This window comes from Onychostoma macrolepis, chromosome 20 (genome assembly GCF_012432095.1).
Source record: "Onychostoma macrolepis isolate SWU-2019 chromosome 20, ASM1243209v1, whole genome shotgun sequence".
Classification (NCBI taxonomy): domain Eukaryota; kingdom Metazoa; phylum Chordata; class Actinopteri; order Cypriniformes; family Cyprinidae; genus Onychostoma; species Onychostoma macrolepis.
The window spans coordinates 14,100,505-14,123,513 of record NC_081174.1 but is presented as its reverse complement, the minus strand read 5'-3'; the positions used below and the strand labels follow the sequence as shown (position 1 = coordinate 14,123,513).

The 23,009-nt window shown below is 35.5% G+C and overlaps 1 protein-coding gene across 1 annotated transcript in view; it reads left to right on the top strand.

Annotated features, from left to right (window-relative positions):
• The window catches only part of LOC131527542 (nesprin-2), a 108,704-nt gene that overhangs the window by 47,364 nt on the left and 38,331 nt on the right, over positions 1-23,009 (top strand). Inside the window, 30 exon segments of the mRNA XM_058756716.1 lie at positions 103-243; positions 1,425-1,607; positions 1,696-1,833; positions 1,912-2,097; positions 3,256-3,378; positions 3,458-3,640; positions 4,771-4,857; positions 5,040-5,126; positions 5,892-5,966; positions 7,500-7,937; positions 8,034-8,192; positions 10,645-11,082; positions 11,179-11,337; positions 12,764-12,865; positions 13,273-13,476; positions 13,576-13,737; positions 13,913-14,038; positions 15,834-16,039; positions 16,153-16,276; positions 16,387-16,569; positions 16,703-16,849; positions 17,894-18,073; positions 18,163-18,318; positions 18,446-18,601; positions 19,922-20,092; positions 20,251-20,381; positions 20,632-20,836; positions 22,173-22,355; positions 22,479-22,592; positions 22,722-22,876. Of these exon segments, the coding sequence (XP_058612699.1) occupies positions 103-243; positions 1,425-1,607; positions 1,696-1,833; positions 1,912-2,097; positions 3,256-3,378; positions 3,458-3,640; positions 4,771-4,857; positions 5,040-5,126; positions 5,892-5,966; positions 7,500-7,937; positions 8,034-8,192; positions 10,645-11,082; positions 11,179-11,337; positions 12,764-12,865; positions 13,273-13,476; positions 13,576-13,737; positions 13,913-14,038; positions 15,834-16,039; positions 16,153-16,276; positions 16,387-16,569; positions 16,703-16,849; positions 17,894-18,073; positions 18,163-18,318; positions 18,446-18,601; positions 19,922-20,092; positions 20,251-20,381; positions 20,632-20,836; positions 22,173-22,355; positions 22,479-22,592; positions 22,722-22,876 (5,102 nt within the window).

Genomic DNA, 23,009 nt, shown 5'->3' with positions numbered 1-23,009 from the left:
TATATATTTAATATGGCACCTATAGTTTCAGTGTATTTGTGTTGTGTGTTAATTTAAATTAAAGCTAATACAATTGTTTCCTCTTTTTTTTTTTTTCTCCAGTTGGTCATGGTCATGGAGAGAAGTGGTCCTCTCTGCAAAATGGGTGAGCTGGTTGGAGAGGTGACAGTGGGCTTGAATTGTGTGCAGGCCCTGCTGAAGCAAACCAGTCCTAATATTTCTGAGGCTGAACGTACACAAAAGGTACTTCCTTCTTGCTTGACTTTACATGCACATTATTAAAAATATCTTTCTATCAGTTGCTTAGTTTTTCTTTTCTCTCTCCTTACTTAGTTTTGCATATTACTTAAACATTCTTTTATTGTGTTCTTACTATATAATTGTAAAAATATAAGTATAAAACAAACTAATTATGGTGCCATTTTCATTATAAACAACGTTAAAACAAATTAATATAAAGATTTTAAAAGTCCTGAAGTATATTCCAGCCTCAAACCTGGGCTCACATACTTCTCTCATTCAACACAAATTCAAATTTGTGCGGTTTGCACGATTTGCATACTTGATGGTAATTGCATTATATAATTTGCTTTGGAAGTCTCAGCACGTTTCAGATAATTAAAATATATATTTTTGTATTCAGGAAAATATGGTGTTTGTACTGTGTGTATATATAGAGAGAGAATATGAACACTTGTGAACAAAACTTCTGTAAAGCGCTTTTAAAATGTCAAATTCTTTACATTTTTAAAATCTGCAATAAATAATTAATAAAAAATATATTTAAAAATAAGAATATGGGCCAGTTTTACTAAACCGGACAAATTAGCTTGAGAGCGCAATTCCAAAACAGCGCCGATGGAAGGGGAAATTTCTGCGGGTGATTTACTAATAATGCGCAAATTAAAGAACACAGACACATCTCATTTACATATCAACCAACGCAATATACTAAGCGCATCGCAAATTAGCGTAGCCGCAAATAAAGAAATAAAGAAGCGTTGAAAAGCGTTGAAAAGAACCGGAGGCCAAAAATGAAGGTTTGCTAGAAGTTTTGATAGGCCTGGTATTGTGTGACTCCTAGATGAGGGTTCCAAGTCGTCTTTTATTTCCTGAAGCAAATTAAAAATAACATGGCTTGGCAAATGATATGTTCGGATAATGTGTTCTTCTGGCATTCCAAATAAATACGTGTGGAAAAAATCCTCTCCCTTTCACCACGCACTTTGTTCAATTTTAATGCCAAAAGACAGTTTTCGATGGCGCAAGCTGTTAGTAGAACTGGCCCTAAAAGTGAAATATTAAGGGTTCATGACACATTGCATGAACTGTTCTTGCAGCTCTCACATTTTTAGTTTGTGTCCAATGAAATATAATGTCAGCAGTAACTGAGGTCTGATGTGCGTCTGTGCCTTTGTGTGCAGCGCATATGGGATGAGCTGGACCAGTGGCACACTCGGATAGCTGAGCTGGAGGCTGAGGTGCAGGATCTGGGTGAGCAGAAGCCTGAGAGAGCACACATTCTCATGGACCAGCTCACGGAGCCTCTGCAGCTCTACCAGACTACAGCCAAACAGGCCGAGCAAAGGACCGCCCTCATCAGCAAAGTCAGATGATTTCACGACATAAGCCAACACATAATGCAACTGATAGTAAACCTTGACTGATTATGTCTGTGTGTTTTGGTCCCATCAGATCCCTGCTTGTCTGCAGGACTATGAGGGTTTACTCAATAGCTCCAACTGCTGGTTGAGAGAGGCTCAGTCCTGGCTGGTCGCTCCCAGAACCTACACCACTGCGAAATGCATCCACTGTCATGCCAACTCCCTCAAGGTCAGGTCAAAACCTCACTTTAAAGACATTTTTCCTTTATGCAGTAACTTGTTAGCAGCTCTTTTGATGTGTCTGTAGATGATGCTGGATGAATCGGAGGGATACAGGGCAGCTCTGGAGGCCTTCCTGCCTGCTCTGCAGGAGATCACTCCAGTATGTGACGCCACCCCTCAACAACATCTTCTCCAACTGTGTGTACAAAACATCACACTCATGCAGCAAAGTGTTCTGGATCCTCTCTCCCACCTTCAGCACCTAGCAGCTGTAAGAAATATCATTACATTCAAAAAAATGTTTAACAAATTGTTTTACTGTTATATTCACTATAACATTCGTCTAAGGACTTGCAGTGTCAAAGCTTGTCCCAATACTAGGTTTTTAGTTGTATTAGTTCCAGTGAAATTTTATTATTCCTGATACCAGTTTCATTACCACAGCTGTTGAACACAGTGGTTTTATATAAAATATATTAACATAAATATTAAGACATTAAATTAAAACAATAGTGTGTGCATATCCTTCATGTATTTCTCATTTAGGAAAACATTTTTGTGAACATAATTAATTAATTAATTAATTGACACTAATTAATAAATATGAAGTAAGTAAATTATGCTTGACTTTTTATGATACTTTTCAGTGAAATCAAATGTTCTAGACTTTCAAAAAGTTTGACACATATCTGGTATTTCAACAAATATTTTAGTTTTTTTTCTGTTTATATTTACATAAAATTTTCAATACTGTTCAAAAATTTGGGTCGGTAAGAATTGTTTATATTTTTGAAAGAAGTCTCTTATACTCACCAAGGCTGCATTTATTATATCAAAAAATATAGTAAATTATTACATTATATAATTGTTTGTATAATATAATAATAATTGTATAATTTAATAATAAAATAATTACATTTAAAAAATCTAATTTATTCTTGTGATGCAAAGCTGAATTTTTAGCAGTCATTACTCTAGTCTTCAGTGTCACATGATCTTTCAGAAATCGTTGTCATTTCTAATATGCTGATTTGCTGATTTGCTGATCAAGAAATCAACTTATCAGTGTTGAAAATATTTGTTCTACTTAATAATTTTAGGTTTCTTTTATAAGTTGAGTTCAGAAAAATGGATATTTAAAATTCTTTATTTATTAAATTTTTTTAAGTGTTTTTACATTCACTTTTGATCAATTCAATGCATCCTTGCTGAATAAAAGTATTATTTTCTTCCTTACCGCAGCTTTGATTTGTAACTGACTTTGTTTGCATTAATACATCACAAATATTAGCAAATTGCGATACCAGAAACACTGGTAGGGTTTTATGAGATTCCATTACTTGAATTACTTACTTTATGATACTGTGATGAAATTTCTTAATTATGTTGCCTCTATTTGAATTGAAATTCACTTTTAACTTCTGTTTAGGAGATGGATGCCATTGAAGCAGAGGTAAAGACAATGGAGAAAAATATGACTAAGATCAGAACAATCCTTTCAGCCACTGACACAGAGAACATTTCTCCTGAGGAACACCTCGAGAACATACAGGTACTGTACATCATGTCTCACTAATCCTCTGTTTGTACTGTAAACATTTACAGTACCTCTCTCCTATCCTCTGTAACAGGTTATTCTGGATAATGTCCAGTCCATGAAGAGGACCATTGATGAGATTGAGAGCTGCAGGCCAGGCCTGGGGCTTCCTGCTGAGGCAGAGCAAACTCTCACAGCCTTCCATCGGGCTCAAGAGCTCCTGCAGCCCATCCAGGAGCTACAGCAGCTCAGTGTGGAGCGGAGCACAACATTGAGGGTCTGTCACTCTAATACTTTGTTTGTGTTTACCAAGAGTCAGTGGTTTCCTGTTTACTGAGCTGGAGTGCGTTTTAACTTTAGTTCATGAAAAGCAGATTTCATTAGTTATAGTATTTTACAAATACCTTGTTTTTCACACAACATTAAAATGTTAAACTTTTACAACTTAAATATTTGCAAAGGAAGATGAAGTATATATTTTTTTTAAAGGTCCAGAGAGTCATTTTTGTTCATGTTGAGCTGGCAAATTTAGCAGTCACCTCTCATCTGCAGGAGTGTGTTCATTGATAGTGATCGCTACATATAATATACATAGAACTTCCATAACCTTTCTATTCCTAAGGTGTGAATTACTTTTTTAAAAGTTCAAATATTTCTTGTAGTCTTTTATATTAATATGAGACCATAAAAATTTAAACAATAATTATACAAGACTTTGAATTTAATTTAAATTAAATATCTAATGTCACATTGCATGGCAATGCTTGAAATGGCAATATTAGATGATAGATAACTTTTACATGAATTATAGTTGTCATAAAAGAACTATCCAGTTTCAGTGTGGGCTTCTCCTTAATAAACAAACAAATATCAAACTTTGAAACAATCTTGATGAATGTGTTTTTTTTTTTTTTTTTTTTTTTTTTTTCTTCCAAGTGTTCTAACACATCCATTTATAACATTCCCAGCATCACATAAAGAGATTCATAATGCAATATTTCAAATGACTTTTTGTCTAGTTAGTTCTAGTTAGAAACTATTAGTTCATCTCATGAAAGTGCAGTAAATTTGTAGTGTTTTTAGTGACCGTGACCGGTGTGTGACCTCTCCTCTTCGCTTTCATGTCTGTGGGAATGAGAGGAGGAAAAAATCCCTGCATTTAAAGCCAACTCACAAAAGGGATGTGTGGGAACCTTGAATTTTCTGATTGCGCTTAAAAAATAAAGTGCTTTAAAACTTCAATATGGTGCGGTAGTAAATCATTACAGGCACAGCTTTATTGGCAAAGGCAGTAGTATCTAGTTAAGACACTCTCATGGCTTTTCTCATGATCTCTATTATGCGACTTTGGTTTGCCCACATTTTACAACTGGATGAAACTAAGTATTTTGCTGATTTTCTTTTCAGGCCTCTATTGGACAACCAGCTGAAATTTTCTCTTCAGATCAAACCACAGAATTCACAATGGCACATCTTTACACTGGAGATGTGAGGGTAAGTCCATCAACTCAATCAAAAATATAGCTCAAAATCATGTCCACTCTAACTCAGAAGACATCTAAAATAAGGATGAGTCAGTTTTAGGACTAAATAAGACTAAATCAGCTCATTAGTTCTGTCACTATAAAAACCTACAGCAATGAATAATATGTTGTTGCATAACCCTGGTGAAGCAGGTCTCCATGGAAGGCCCTTACACTGAGGAGGAAGATGAAGACAATCAGTCTTCATCCTCAGGAACTCTCACATGCAGTATTCCAGAGGTAAAACCCTCAAAGCGCTGGTTATGGATGTAATGGTGGCTCTGTGATTTCCGGATGAACGCCAGAGACGGTGTTACATAGTGGATAATCGCAGCTCAGCAGATAATTCTTCAGCTCAGCTTACGTCACTACGTGGCTTCGTTGGTATATTCTTCCTCGACCTATCCAGCTGGCACTGCGATTATCCACTATGTAACACCGTCTCTGGCGGCTTCAGAATGAAACAGAACCTCCAATTTATCTCCCAGGCTTTCCTAAACCCTGAAAAGGGAACATTTCTGAACTCTTGTCTGAACTCTGGACCTCTTTGCTATGGCTGTTCATTTGCATATGTTTAATTGTTTTATTTATATACATTTATGAAAGGAAGCTATTAATACAAATCTGATTATACGTCTAAATAAATATATATAATATTATTTATATGCATATATATTTATTTTTTAATTTATTTTTAGATAATTCTAAGTTCTTTTTTTTCTCTATAATTTCACAGGAATTGGTCGTGGATGCTTTTGCTAGTCTCAGAATTTTTGTTGTTCGTTTATAATTCAGTCAGCTTTGCAAACAAGTTATTTTGCTTTTCTTTTCTGAAGACTAAGGCGGCACTCATTGCAGAATGCCGAATATAACTTCACCTCTTCTTTCAGTAACAGCTGCTTTCTTCAGTTGTCTTTAGGGAGTCTATTCTTCTAATGGAAAGTCATCTCAAATCATTTCTAATCATTTCATCATCTCTAATCATTTTTCCTTTTTCTGTACCAGGAGCCAGATGAGATCACAGAGGAGGAAGATACTAAGTCAGACACTGCCTCTGCTGTAACGGAGTGTGTCACTAAGGTAAAGACTGACCCCAGAAGAGTTATTTAACTTTTTCTCTTTAATGACAGGCAATATGATTCATTATCATTATTCCTCATTGTGAAATAGATAGTTCCGACTGTTTGGATGAGCCCTGCTCAAACTCAGTGTAAAATGCCAATAAACACACACGTAGCTGTATATTCTGTATTAATATGCAAATTTTCTACAGTGCTTGGCAACCACAAGTAGCCTTCTGTTAGAATAATGAACTTCATTTGAAAGTTTGGGTTGAGTAAGATTTTTTATGTAAGACTTCAATTTATTTGAACAAAAATACAGTAAAACAGTAATATTATTACAATTTAAAAGAAGTTTTCTATTTGAATATATTTTGAAATCTAATTTATTCCTGTGGTGGCAAAGCTGAATTTTCAGCAGTCAATACTCCAGTCTTCAGTGTCACATGATCATCCAGAAATCAGATTGATTAAGTGCTTAAGAAACATTTCTTATTATTAGCAATGTTGAATTTGTAGTATAATATTGCTTAATATTTTTGTGAAAACTTTAAAGGGATAGTTCACCCAAAAATGAAAATTTGATGTTTATCTGCTTACCCCCAGGGCATCCAAGATGTAGGTGACTTTGTTTCTTCAGTAGAACACAAATGAAGATTTTTAACTCAAACCGTTGCAGTCTGTCAGTCATATAATGGCAGTCAATGGGACCCATGGCTTTGAGAGAGAGAGAAAAAACATACACAGACAAAACCAATTTAAACCCTGCGGCTTGTGATGATACATTGAGGTCTTTTAGACAGGAAATGATTGGTCTGTGCAAGAAACTGAACAATATTTATATCGTTTTTTTACCTCTTATCCACCGCCATGTCTAACTGTCCTGAGCTCTTCCCACAACATGCGGTGCCTGACGCGTCGTCATCTTGCTTTATCGCTCAAATGGACCATTGACACTTTATCTACAATCTCAATTAGGAGTATCAATGGTCCATTTGAGAGATAGGTGGCGGTAATGCACTTATAAGTCTGCGATCTGCCGTAAAGCAAGAAGAGCTCAGGACAGTTGGTCCGGGTGGCGGATCAGAGGTGAAAAAAGATATAAATACTGTTCAGTTTCTTGCACAGACCGATCGTTTAGTGTCTAAAGACCTCAATGTATCGTCAAAAATCTTTGTTTGTGTTCTACTGAAGAAACAAAGTCACCTACATCTTGGATGCCCTGGGGGTAAGCAGATAAACATCAAATTTTCATTTTTAGGTGAACTATCCCTTTAATAAATTATTTTTTTTTTTTCAGGATTTTTTTCAGTATGACAGTTTTTTGAAATACAAATATTTTTTAACATTATAAATGTCTCTACTATCACTTTTGATCATTTTAATGTATGCTTGCTGAATAAAAGTATTCATTTCTTTCAAAAAAAAAAAAATCTTTGAACAGTAGTGTATATTACTAAGGTGGTTTTAGATACATAAATCCTTTTTTAACCATGGTGAAATCACTACACAGCTTCTAGTGGCTTACTGCTTTTATTTTTTTCCTCTTTAGGAATCATCTCCTAAAGAAGTTGATTTTCCTGCAATCAAGCATGTAATTCAGGACGCTGACACAGGAAGTTGTTTACTGGAGCCTTCTGACTTCTCTGAAATGCCTGGCATAGTCAGCAGACCAGTTACTGAAGAGACGAGTTCCCTACCTGCACTAACATCCCAACATTTGAAAGAATTTAAAATGTTAAAAGCAAGTGATTCCAATGAATTGACTGAAAAGGCTGAATCTGTAGATCAGAATGAAGTATCAGTAAACACAGAAACGGGTCTAAGTGATCAAGTGAAAACAACAAGCCCAAAGCCACGCGACACACAGGCAATAAATGTTACTGATGGTGATCAGACCCAGACAGAGACTAAACCCATCGACGCCACAGCTCCTCTTATGCTCTCCTCTCAGCGTACAGAATGTGTGCCACAGGAAGATACAGCGCTGGTAATTCTATGTGAAATCTAGGTGTAAACTGACATGTATCATTTCATTTTAAATGTTTTTTTTGTATGACTAAACACTGCCCTTCCAACTCTTTAGGAAATACAGAGAGAGCAGCACCAGAGCAGCAGCCAGTCTCAGGACCACACAATTCAGCTCTCAGCAACTATCAGTGATCTGTCTCAGTCTGAAGGAGCTGAAGATCAACAGAGTATTGTCCAGCTTCTCACCTCATGCCAGGATATCAGTTCTTTAGAGGTGAGTTTCAGCCCTGCAAACACGCTTACTAAAACCAAATAACTACCCTGAGAGTGAACAAGTGTCTGTGTACATTTTCTGACATGTCTGCATCACCTTAAGATCTAACAAGAATTCTAGATCCATCAGTTTTTAACATTTACACTACTGTTTGAAAGTGAAGATTTTTTAATGTTTTGAAAAAAAGCCTCTTATGCTCAACAAGGCTGCATTTGTTTATTTAAAAAAAATAATAATAATAATAATAATAAAATTTTAAAAGAGTAATTTATAAAATATTATTACAATTTAAAATGACTTCTTTTAATATATTAAAATGTAATTTAATTTCTGTGATGACAAAGCTGAATTTTCAGCAGTCAGTACTTCAGTCTTCAGTGTCACATGATCATCCAGAAATAATTCTGATAGGCTGATTTGGTGATCAAGAAACATTTCTTATTATTAGCAGTGTTGAATTTTTATTTTAGTTTTGCTTTTACATTTTAGGTGTCTGGTCACTTTTGACCGTGAACAGGATTTCCGCAGGGTCTTAAGTGTTACATTTAGTTGTCAAATTTAAGGCCTTAAAAAGTCTTAAATTGTACAAGAAAGTGTTAATTATGATTTCAAGAGGTCTCAAATTTGGAGACAGAAAGACAAGAATTGAGATCTGGCTGAATGTGATGATTAAACTTCAAAAGGCTATGATTTCATTAAATAAACATGAGCGCTGTAAGTTCAAAGTCCGGCACTGCACTGCTTTGTGTTCTGCCGTTACCGGAAGACCGTTATATTTCAGCCAAACCCGACACCTGCTGGCAGAGAATGAATCAGTTAACAGGTTAAACTAGTGCGCGTACAAGTTTCACTGCATGATTCGGTCTATTAAAATACATTTAGAATGATCACATACTTTAAGATATGGGGGCAGAAAATGTATATCCAATATTTATATAATTTCATATAGTTAATATCACATGAAGAGTGCCATTTTTTTTTTTTTTTTTTTTTTTTCTCCAAAAATCTGCATGATTACAAATGTGATATTGACTTTATGCAACAGTTCAATAAACAAGAAGTTAATATTAAGAGACTTACGTTTTAGACACCATATTGGCTGTTTTTGCTCTATTTCTCCAACAAAAATAATTCCAAACACAGCCACAGCACTGTTTTGCGTCTCTGAGCAACATAACCATTTCGTTCCTGAATGAATCAACCGTTTAAATGATTCGGTTCAATCGCAATGACTCCCTTATTAACGCTGACTTACTGCCACCTACTGGCCGTTTTAATTTCACATTTAAAGTATCTTCATTTTTTAAAAAATAATTTTAAACATCAGTTTTCAACGTTTTATGTTTCAAATATCAAAACATTATTTATGCATTTGTAACTGCAGGTTAGCATTCTATGTCCCTCAGAGCTGCATTAAAGTGTGTGTAAATACATCTAAATGCCACTTCAGATGCATTGCAAAGATAAATTTAGTTGATACTGATTTCATTTGCTTGGTAACAGCCCAAATGCAAGAATTTGACTCAAAAGATTATGCACACTTTTAGAAAAAATGTCTTAAAGGTAAAAATGCCCATAAAACTTGTTGGAAAAGACTCATTTCTATCACTGCTGTGAACTGACCACACAGAATATGAAGAATATCAAAAAAATTCAGGAGTCAGCTGTCCATGGTAATCTTTAAGATACCAGCACAATAACACACTCAGCAAAATATCATATTATTATCGTTATCGATAAAATCCCAGAAAATATTAAGATATAATTTTTTGCCAATTTCGCACACCCCTAATTCATGTTATTTAATTTATATAATAATTTATTGATAATAATTGTTGAAATCAATATTATTAATGCTTTTGACTTATCCATTTTCTTAAAAATGGTTTAAAGGCTGAAATGTAAAGTTATCATTTAACAAAACTTTTTGATTTTGTGAAAACTTGAATCTGAACTGTAAATTATGCTTTTTACAGTCATTTTACAGTTTAATATGGTACTATAGACATTGCCCTACCCCGCTCATATGGTATTAATTGTATTTGTGCAGGTCTTAAAGTCTTAAAGCCTTAAATTTGAGCTTAAAAATCCTGCAGAAACCCTGGTGAAGATCACAAGTGTGACTCCCAAATGAGGAGCACCCAGAGGGTTAATAGAAAATGCAAAAGAACAGCATTTATTTGAAATTCAAATCTTTTGTAACATTACAATGTCTGTACTGTCACTTTTGATCAGTTTAATGTATGCTTGCTGAATGAAAGTATTAATTTCTTTAAAAAAAACAAAACAAATCCTGACTCCAACCTTTTGAACAGTAGTGTATATTACATGGCAGAATAATTATTTTGTTATTTACTATGGCTAAGGTTGTTTTAGAGCCATAAATCCCTTTTTAACCATGGTGAAATCACGACACAGCTGCCAATGACTTACTGCTTGTTTTTGTCTTAAGGAATCATCTCCTGAAGAAGTTGATTTTCCTGCAATCGAGCATGTAATTCAGGACACTGACACAGGAAGTTGTTTACTGGAGCCTTCTGACTTCTCTGAAATGCCTGGCATAGTCAGCAGACCAGTTACTGAAGAGACGAGTTCCCTACCTGCACTAACATCCCAACATTTGAAAGAATTTAAAATGTTAAAAGCAAGTGATTCCAATGAATTGACTGAAAAGGCTGAATCTGTAGATCAGAATGAAGTATCAGTAAACACAGAAACGGGTCTAAGTGATCAAGTGAAAACAACAAGCCCAAAGCCACGCGACACACAGGCAATAAATGTTACTGATGGTGATCAGACCCAGACAGAGACTAAACCCATCGACGCCACAGCTCCTCTTATGCTCTCCTCTCAGCGTACAGAATGTGTGCCACAGGAAGATACAGCGCTGGTAATTCTATGTGAAATCTAGGTGTAAACTGACATGTATCATTTCATTTTAAATGTTTTTTTTGTATGACTAAACACTGCCCTTCCAACTCTTTAGGAAATACAGAGAGAGCAGCACCAGAGCAGCAGCCAGTCTCAGGACCACACAATTCAGCTCTCAGCAACTATCAGTGATCTGTCTCAGTCTGAAGGAGCTGAAGATCAACAGAGTATTGTCCAGCTTCTCACCTCATGCCAGGATATCAGTTCTTTAGAGGTCAGTTTCAGCCCTGCAAACACGCTTACTAAAACCAAATAACTACCCTGAGAGTGAACAAGTGTCTGTGTACATTTTCTGACATGTCTGCATCACCTTAAGATCTAACAAGAATTCTAGATCCATCAGTTTTTAACATTTACACTACTGTTTGAAAGTGAAGATTTTTTAATGTTTTGAAAAAAAGTCGCTTATGCTCAACAAGGCTTCATTTGTTTATTCAAAAAAAAAAGTAATTTTAAAATATTATTACAATTTAAAATGACTTGTTTTAATGTGTATTCTACTTAGGGCTTGCATAGACTAGTCGAGTGATCGCTGTCGGAAACAATCGACGACTACAGCATTCATTAACCGTAATCCATGGACCGAGTTTGCAAGTAGGCCTACGACGTGAATTTTAGGATTACAATATTGCGTGTAGCTATTACTTTCTATGGCTTTATCCATGTTGCATATAAAATTAAAATGTGTAATGTAATAATTAGGGGTGTGCCCGAAGCTGAATACCTTATTCAGAATGGCACGGATAATGGCTTCAAAATCGAATAACGGATAAGGAATAATTCTGCCTGAATATTCGGCTGAGGCTGGCACAGTCTGGTGTTTGCTAGAGGTGAGCCAGGGGATCAGCGCGATACTATACACAGACCTCTAAAGTCACGTAATAATGAGTGTGTGAAGTGAGTGAATGTAAACTTTATGAATGAGAAGAGCGCAAATCAAACACCGCATTGCTGTTGCCTTTCCGTGCATCCCTCAGAAATCAGAGCTTGGCAAGAGTAATATCACCTATAATAATGCATCATACACATTCTATTATTTGTGTATATTTAAAAGGCAATGTTTTAAACCTTTGGCTGCAATAAGATACACAAATGAATGGAATAAGCACAGCGTACTCACCAATCAAACAGCCGTGTTGCACATCTCAGTCTCTCAAAAACCAAACCAGCTCTCTCTCAAGAATAGGCTAATAATCAACTTAGATACAGATACATTTTCTACTAATGAGTAATCAAGTAACTCAAGTATTTTTTTAAATAAGAAATCGACTAGCAAAAATCAGTAGTCGTGCAACCCCTAATTAAAATGTAATTAATTTCTGTGATGGCAAAGCTGAATTCTCAGCAGACATTACTCCAGTCTTCAGTGTCACATGATCCTTGAGAAACCTTTCCATTATGCTGTTTTGGTGCAATTTTTTTGTGACATTATAAATATCTGTACTGTCACTGTTTTGAGCAACAAAATGCATGCTTTCTGAATAAAAGCAGTCATTTCTTAAAAAAACAACAACTTTTGAATGGTAGTAAAAATACAAGGTTATATTCATATCTAAAAAAAAATTAGATGTGGTTGACAGAATACATTTCACAGAGGCTGATTCTGCCTTTCTGCATCTTTTTATTTCCTGCCTACACAGACAAGACCGCATCTGTTAGAGATTCCAGTGTCTGCATTGAATGCCAGTGAATCACAGATGGAAGACTCAACTAAACTCCTCAAAGATCTTTCAAGCATCAAGGTATTACCAATTCACTTCCAAAGTCTACAGAACAAAACAAAACTTTTAGGGGGGAAAAACCTAACCCTCCTCAATATATAAATTACATTAGTAACATCCTAAATGGAGTTTAATCCACAGCATGAGTTTTTAAGATTTATTTAATATTTTCAAAATAAATAAAAATTGCTTTTAGCTTCTCTGGGTACCTATTGTCACTATAATAAGAGACCATGCAACAATGTTATACTGTGTTTTTGGATAATTTCTGTAAAATTACGTTTTAAAACTTTCCAAATATATGCAAACATACTACTAGAAAAGTGTGTGAAGATGTCTGATAAAAGGGTAGATGGCAACAGTTGCTAAGGTAGAACTGGTCAGTAGCTTCAAGTTCTGATCTAATGTAAGTGTTTGCTCTTTCTAAGAGTCTACAAGGTAGCACATGGACTTTGGCACTTGAGCGGCGGAGATCAGCCGGACAGAATAATGTTGAGCTCCAGAGCTGTTTTGAAGCTCTTCTGAAGGGTCTGCGGGGTCTCCTGGAGCTGGGCTCTGAGCGGCTGCTGCAGAGTCAGAATGCACAGCCACAAAACTGCGGTCAGCTGTACAGTCTGCTCACAGAACACAAGGTATACATCTGATCAACTTAGTAATTATATTATTATTATAAATAATAATAATACATTTTTGTCTGCTTAAAACATTCTAATAATGTTTGGAATTAACAGAAATACTTCCAAGATTTGGGTCAGGACCTTGTAATGGTCAAGTTGCTATACCAAAAGCTGCCAGAGGGGGCACTGCAGGGCCAAGCAGAGGTGGAGCAGTTAATATCAGCTCTACAGGATCAAGCACAAACTCATGGTGTCCAAATGCAGCACAGCTTAGAGGTATAGATTCAGACCTTAATGTTATCAGTCTTTTCCAGTTCATAACACTTTCTCATTATCTGTCTGAATTTAGTTCTAATTTAATAAAACAAGATTTTATTAAATGGCATGTATAAAGTGTATTAAGAGAAATGAGAAACAGAAGCTCTCTCATCGCTCTGTATGTGTGTTGTAGGAGTGGTCTCGATACGAGGAGGTCACTGAGAGACTGCGTAAGCAGTTGGATGAGATGGAGACAAACATGTCCAGTCTGAATTCAGAGCCAGAGGGAGACCTGCAGGGTCAGCTGCAGTCCTATGAGGTTTGTTTCCTCGCATCCCTGGGAACGCTAATGGCTGCCTTTCTTTGACCTCCTTTGAGTATAGGCCTCCTTTGATAGTTTTAGCTGTGTTTTACATTCTGTGACTCTGCATGGGAATGACAGAAACAAATTCCACTCTTTAAGTTCTTGTCTTGTTTCATAGTTTAAATATCTAAAAATTAAGTTTCAGATTAAGCAAAATTGCATAAGGGGAGTGTATTTTAGTGAGGCTTATGCTCACGAAAAAAACAGGTATTATAAAGAACAATTCTTCCTTGAAATAAATTAATACTTTCATTCGGCAAGTAGAAATTAAATTGATCAAAAGTAACAGTAAAACATTTTTAATAAAGCTATTAAGCACAGCTGTTTTTCAACCCTGTTTCTTCAGCAGTGAGCACCAAATCAGCGTACTACAATGACGTGAAGGATCATGTGACACAAATTCAGCTTTGACATTATAGGAATAATTATGTTTTAAAATATATTCAAATAGAAAAGTTACTTTACAATGTAAAATTGTTTACATTTTTACTATATTTTTAATCAACTAAATGGACACTTGGTTAGCATAAGACACTTCTTTAAAAAAAAATCATACCAACCCCAAAATTTAAAATTATATTTTATATTTATTTGGGAATAAACAAGAATAAATAAGTAAATTTATTCTTGTTGAGAAATCTACTTTTAAAAAAATATACATTTTACTGAATGAAAAAGACAATTGCAGATTAGGAAAGTAATTTTTTTCGGTACACTGCCCCAGGTTGTGTTGTAAAGAATAAATATAAAAACCTAACCAAATTATTAAATCACATACCTGTAGAAGTTGTGGGATTTTACGGCATTTTTTTTTTGCTGACCACATTATTGCCTTAGCGATAGAGGACTCCTGCCGATGTTAGTTATTTGGTTGGAAACCAACTAAGCAGCAAAAGTAATAAGTGTCTGAGACATGCAGGAGTGTGAGAGGAGGGTGAAATTAAGGGAGAATGTCTTCTTTTCTTTGGTTGTATGTTGTATGAGAATCTTTTTTGGTCTAGCACATGATGTTCCTGATTAAATTACTCAGAGCGATATCTGTGGAACTTCATGTTCTGCAGCCTGCATTGGCCGCTCTTTTATTATTTTCCCCCTCACTATTACGAAAGCTAATTTCTCAGCTACACTGGCTCACACAGAACAGTCAGTAGCATACGGTTGGCTGCGTTCATATTATTTTGCTCTTTATGTCTACCAAAGCTCATTACTCGGGTGGATTGATTATAGGAGGAACAGCAAACTACCCTTTTTGTGTCTGTAATAGATGTACATCAAACTCACTCCCATCCTCACAAGCTACTCCATCTGAGCAAGCAGTTGAAGCTGAGAGAGATGAGGATGAGATGAGTTAATGCGGTGATTCCCAAAGTTTGCTGTCTCTGACTGCATTACTTCAGCTGACCGTATCCATATATCTGTGTACAACTTAATCACAATATGTTTTGAATAACTGAGCAAATATGACATTAATATATAACACATTCATATATATATATAGATTCATATATTATATTATATGCCATTTGAAAACTTCCGGTCTATTTAAAAGCACATAATAAGGTTTTGATATTAAATTACTTTTAAAAATAGCAATAAATAGTTAATGTAAATACTTTTTATACATAGATTAGTGTTTGTTATAACATGTTTATAGCATGTTTGTTATAATTTGATGTTTAAAATCCCAAGTGTTAAAATTGAACCTGCAAACTTTTCTTTTCTTTTCTTTTCCACTTTCTCTCATTGTCAGAGCTTGTACAAGGTCCTGGAAGACACAAGGCCTCAGGTGTGGGAGATCCAAGACCGACTCGGGATCCTACAGAAAAAGGGTTGTTTCCGTGAGCGGCCAGGCCAGACTGTCCCAAAATCACAAGTGTTGTTACGCTGGATGGAGCTTCATAGTCAACTACAGCAGAAGATACGGTCTACCCAGAAGATCAGAAAGAATTATGACAGGTGTGAGAAAAGCAGTAACCAAATAATAATTTTTAATGCCATTCTGTTGGAGGTTAGGTTGGAGGTATGAACAAATAAATAGGTAACAAATAAATGTGTGTTTGAATGTGTAGGTTCCAGCATGACTCAACAGAACTAGAAGAATGGATGCGTCATGCTCAAGAACAGGTTCAGAAGTGGAACAGTTTCTCTGATTCTGGTCTCTTGGACTCCAGAACAGACTTTACCCAGCTCATGGTGAGTATAATTTGATTTATTTATTTTATTTTTTACACAAATATAAAGTGACTATATGTGTCATAACTAAAATGCCAAAATAGGAATGTGGCTTTGTTTGTGTGTTGCAGGAGTTCTTCAAGGAGCTGGAGGGCCGTTCAGCACAGAAAGCTTGTGCAGAAAGCGCAGGCGCACAGATACTGCAGCTGACTGACAGTGAAGCTCCAGGTCTGCGCAGACGACTGGCTCAACTTGAGCAGGAATGGACGAACTTGAGTAACGTCCTGCCCATTCTCCACCAGACACAGCAACAAGTACGACTAATGTCTCTCTCTCTCTAAGTTTCTCTCTTTTTCTCTCTCCCTCTATCTTATCCCTTGTCCATCTGAAGCAAAGTTCTGGCAAACAGATATAGTTTAAGTAAGCATCCTCTTGCCTTCCTTCTAGCTGTTGACAAACCAGTCTCACAGTCAGATCTTGGCCAGTGTGACCTCCTGGCTCGAACATGTAGAGGGACGACTGGAAGATGAAAGCTCTGGGGTCCATTGTGCCCCCGGTTCCTCTGAGCTGTCTAGACATCTACTGGCTTTGAAGGTAGTACACCTACTGTACACTTTTTAATTCTTTTGATTTTCTGGTTTCTAATTATTTCAGGGTATAAATGGAAAACCTTGTTTGGTTTGCCGTTTAAAAAAAAAAAAAATTCTCAGGTTCACCAAGGCTGCGTTTATTTAATCAAAAATACAGTAAAAATCATAATATTGTGGAATATTATTACTATTAATTACTACTATATTATACTATATAATATAATACTATATTACTATTAATAATTAAAAATAACTGTTTTCAATTTAAATATATTTAAAATACACTTTATTTTAGCATCATTACTCCAGACTTCAGTGTCACATGATCCTAATATGTGACCCTGGAGCACAAAACCAGTCTTAAGTCACACAGGTAAACAGTATTTGTAGCAATAGCCAAAAATACATTGTATGGGTCAAAATTATCAATATTTCTTTAATCACAAAAATCATTAGGATGTTAAGTAAAGATCATGTTCCATGAAGATATTTTGTAAATTTTGTACCGTTAATATATCAAAACCTAACTTTTTGATTAGTATTATGCATTGCTAAGAACTTCATTTGGACAACTTTAAAGGCGATTTTCTCAATATTTTGATTTTGTTGCACCCTCAGATTTTCAATCCAGATTTTCAAATAGTTGTATCTCGGCCAAATCTTGTCCTAATAAACCATGCATCAATTATTTATTCAGCTTTCAGATGATGCATAAATCTCAATTTTGAAAAATTGACCCTTACGGCTGGTTTTGTGGTCCAGAGTCTCACATGCTGATTTTGGTGCTCAAAAAACATTTCTTATTGTTATCAGTGTTGAAAACAGTTGTGCTGCCAAATATTTTTGTGTAAACTCTGAAACATTTTTACGGATTCTTTGAATAATAGGAAGTTCAAAAGAACAGCATTTATTAGACATTAGAAATGTCTTTTATTGTCACTTTTGACCAATTGAATGCGTCTCTGCTGAATGAAAGTATTAATTTCTTTAAAAAAATCCTAGAAAATATTAACATGTCATATTCCACACTTGTCTTTTTACATATTAGGATCTCAAGGCTGAAATAACCAGTCATCAGCCGTACGTTGAGTTTCTGAACCATCAGTCTGTGGAGGGGGCGGGATCAGTGAATGAGCACACCAATCGCAATGAGTGCATCCTGTTTGCTGAGCAACTGGGAGCTCTCAATCTGAGTTGGCTTATTCTACAGGCCAAAATTGACAGCAAGGTGAGTGCAGAAGTACAGCATAGTTGCAGTAACCTGTATAACCTGCCAAAGCATCATATTTGAAATGTGACGAGTTCTTCTGTCTCTAGATACATGATGTTGAGGACCAATGGCAGGCCTGCACGGACAGAGAAAAGCGTTTGCACTGTATGCACAGCTGGATCTCTCAACGTATTGAATGGGTGAAAAACAGCTGGCGATCAGAGAGCTGCTCACAGATTGAGCAAACATTACAGGAGTGTGAGGTGAGTCTTTTGCCTCACAGCTAGCTTGAAGATTTGATGTTGCAGTTGTTATTTGTGGGTGTGAGAACGAGTCAAAAGAGTGCTTTTGAAAAGGGTACCAGAAAACTTGGACATTGCTTCATTGCAGGTGACAGAGGACAGGCTGCAGGTGAAGTCCTCTGAGCTGAAGGCTTTGGGAGCTCTTCACCTGTTCGGACAGCAGGATGGTGAACATCCCGGAGATCAAGCATTCTCCAAGCAGGTGAATTCAGCCATCCAAGACTACCAAGCTTTGAGTCAACAGGTAAGTTCTTAAACCCTGTGCCAGAATCAGTGTTGGGCTAGTTACTCAAAGAATGTAATATATTACTTATTACTAGTTACTCCTTTCAAAAGTAATATTGTTACTTTACTTATTACTTTCTGGCAGCAGTAATTAGTTACACTACTAGTTACATTACTTTTTCTTCACGCCCCACAGAAGTTGTATGTGTATCTTCCACATAAAATTCTTCTTGAATGTTACTAACAACATATTTCTGCCTCCTCATTTGACCAAAATCCACATTGGATCGCAGTCAGAAGTTATTACAAACACTCAATAGTGACTGATAGTGGCATTCAAGTAGAAGTGTTGTATTCATCTCATTAATTGTCATGTGTAGCTTGAAGTAATTTTTCTGTTACCCATATGCGATTAAATTTCATTATGTATTTTATCAAATCACATGAGTTTTTAAGAAACTATAAAATTTTCCAAAAATATTTTTAATTATATTAATATAATGTACCACATGCTGATCAGAGGGATGCAATGCCAGAGTAAAGTAAAGCCACAACTTACACAACGAATCTTTTTATCCTGACAAAATCAATATAATGCAATATTTCTATCTGCTGAATGTAAGCTTTTCCATATTCCAAGCTTGCCTGCTGCACTGGGGACATCACATGCATGTGCGATGAAAATAAATCTATGAATTATTTGATTGTTAGATTTTAAATCAAGTAACTAAGCTGTTTTATGGAAAGTAACACTAATATTATTACTGAAATCTTATTAGTAATTATTTACACTACTAGTTACTGCAAAAAGTAATATTATTACAGTAACTAAATTGCTAGTAACTAGTTACTGCCCAACTCTGGCCAGAATGCATCAGTAAATTTGTGCACGTTGGCCACATATACTACTTTTCAAAAATTTGGGCTCAGTAAGATTTTCTTTTAAAGAAAATAATACTTTCATTCAGCAAGGATGATTAAATTGATCCATGTGTCATAATTTCCACAACAATAGTAAGCAGCAGATTTGTTTCAACATTGATAATAAATGTATCTTGAACATCAAATCAATATATTAGAATGATTTCTAAAGGATCATGTGACACTGAAGACTGGACTTCCATCACAGGAATAAATTACATGTTAAAATATTTTTAAAAAGTTATTTTCATTTGTAATAATTTTTCAGAACATTACTATTTTTGATCAGCCTTAATGAGCATAAGAGACTTCTTTCAAAATCTTTACAAAACTTACCAACCAATGGTATAGTGAACATCATTTTTGATTAAGTGAAGAAATGTTATTCCTAGCAGGGTTTTTTTTTTTTTTTTCTTAGATAACTGCTCTCAAGTCAGATTTACAGCCAATCAAAGATGAATGGGCTCAGTTTGAATCTAAAATGAGTGCAGCAGAACTGCAAACAACCGGGGTGGTCTACAAGCTGGAGCTCTGCAGAGTTCCTGTGTACTCATCTGAGCAGAGCCGAACTCATGTGGAGCACCTGCAAGTGAGTAAACGACTCTAAATGAAATCATTCCACTGGAAAAAAGATTGGAAATATTGTACTTTTTCTAAATTGTATAATAATTGTATAAATATTCAACATTGCCATTAATGTTAGCAATGCGATTTCCTGGGTATTATATTATGCATGCCTCTTAACAGGAGCTTGAAAGGGAGCTGAACCAATCAGAGACCTGGACCCAGTTAACTGAGCTGTTCTCTAAATTGAAAGACAAACTCAACCCTTATGCGTCTAAGCGTTTGTCTGATCGTCTCGAGAAGGAGAGAACTCAGTAAGTAATTTTACTTTACACATCCTTCGCCTACTTTAATTCACCTTTTAAATTGAAATTACACTTTGAAAGTTACTTTAAAATGGTAGCATCTTTATAAATTGATCAAGTTGAGTGACTCGTTTATTAAAGATGAATATTGCAAACAAAAAGATTCACTAAAATGAATCAGACTTTGCAATCAAAGAGAGGGCAGAACATGTTTTGTTTGTCTGGACCTATGTGGGTTTTAATCTTGTTTTCTTTTCAGACATCAGGCAGTGACTGAAGATGTGCATGCAGATTTACTAAAAGCCCAGAATGCATTGCGGCTTTGGCTTGAATACGAGCGCCTCACAGGAGAGTGCTGTGTTCATCTAAATCAGCACTGGGAGAGGCTTAGAGAGCTTATGAGTTTTTCAAACAGAGAAGAAAACACTGTAGAGCTGCTCAACAGCAGGATGCAGGGTATCAGTGTGAGTAATTAATAGTATCTATGCTCCTTTAACACCTAGCATTGGGATGTTTCCTATCCAGATAGTATCTGGATATTCTATAGTTGGAGAGAATTTACATATTCATTCCATCCACATCTCCAGTGTTATCAGACAGAGGTTTGATCACACTTACCCAAGAAATGGAAAATGTCAATTGCATATTACTTGAAATTTTGCTAATTAAATGAGATAGTAATTTTAGATTTTAACTCTAATGTGATTATTGGTCGCAATTACCTAAAAATGACTGAAAATGCTTGCTAATGCCAGGTGAGAGCTCAGTGCAAATGAGAAATCACTCAAAATTGTGCAGAAAAAGTACAGAACACAATCAAGTACATAATTAAAAGGTTAGTGGCCAGCAAAAGGGATTACAACAACAACCCTTAAAACATACCAAACCCATACAATTCACAGCAATTATTGTGTTAAACTGCTTGTTTGTAAATATAAGGTACTGGTTTAGTATTATTTTTTTGTAATTTGTAAAGAAAATACAAAGTAACAATGCACAGTGAAAAAAAACAGGCCTAAATAATAGCCAATTTCTGCATGTACATGTTAAGTGCTGAAGGGTTCTAGTCCTACTGCTGGGTCTGCAGTACTTCAGTCCAGTTGTGCTTTTGAAAAGAAGGAACATTGAGATCTGAGCTGGAGCTTTTCTCTGTGAGCTAAAAATACCAAATGAGACCTGTGCTACTCTTACCAAAAAATGTTCAACACAAAAGAACATAGAATCACGAATCAGTTCTTATTCAATTCGTTTAAACTGACATTTTTTTTCTTTAAACTTAAAAATAATAATAATAATAAGTTTAAACTTAAACACAAACAAATATTAAATTTAACATATGTTAATAATATTTCATAACTATAAAATGAAAATAAATAAAATAATGAAAAAAATAATTAATTTTATTTTTTTTAATTATTGTTTTTAGTAGCTGTGGTGTTTATTTAATAAATGTTTTTTTCCTACCCTCTACTGATTCCGTCTTAACTTTCAAAAATAGTTATTTGTTCCTGTGATGGCAAAGCTAAATTTTCAGCATCATTACTCCAGTCTCCAGAACACTCCAGAACATTCAAAAGAACAGCATGTAATTGAAATGGAAATCTTTTGTAACATTATAAGGGTCTTTACCATCACTGTATATCAATTGAATGCATCCTTGCTGAATTAAATTATTTTATTAAAAAAATAAATAATTAATACCCCAAACTTTTTAACACTAGTATAAGTCATTAAAAAACTTTTTTATGACACCTTTGTGGCTCTTCTAACCCAATGTCTAAAAAACAATGTCTTTCACAGGCTCTGGAGAAAGACATGCCTGCCTTGCAAAGCAGTGTGGGAAAAGTCCTGGAGGCCTCAAAGCTTCTCACTGGACATGTGAAACTCCAGTCAGCCCCTCTAATCAAATCAGAAACCAGGTTGCTGTCACGTGACCATGTGCATCTTGGCAAGGCACTTTCTGACATTGGGGCACAAGTTCAGGTAAGGGCGACAAGTTGATATCTTTAAAAGACTAAATACTACATTAAAGTAATCTGATGGATCTGCCAACCTATGACACATTTATACGTCCTACACAAGTGTTGTGCTGTTCTTGATCCATAGGAGGAGCTGGAGGAGCACCGCCGTTTCAGCACTGAGTTGAAGTCAATGGAGCAAAAACTTAAAAACTTTGAGAGCATTATGAGCGCCTCCACTGCAAGCATGGATAGACTAAAGGTGAATCTATGGCACTTCTTGAGGTTGTTTTCATTTGATTTTTTAAAAAAAATCCTTTTCTTTGTAGGGCAAACTAAAATTTTACAGTTTGATTTTATGTAAATCTTTCTCTTTTTTTCTGTCTCTAAGATGGTTCTGTTAGATCTGAGTGGGCTGAACCCTAACCTCGCTGCTCTGAATCAGACGAGTTTCAGACTCTCTTTAAGCTCTGCAGAGGAGGAGAGGTTACAGACCCTCAACACACAATGGGTTCAGGTCTTCTCTCAGGCCACAGACCAACACAGGCAAGTCAAACTTCACTAAATTAAAGCTGTTCGATTCTCAAACATTTTGATGTAGATTTAGCCCCGGTATATAGACTTGATCCCATATATCTTAGTAAAAGGGATAGTTAACCTAAACATGATAATTGTGTTA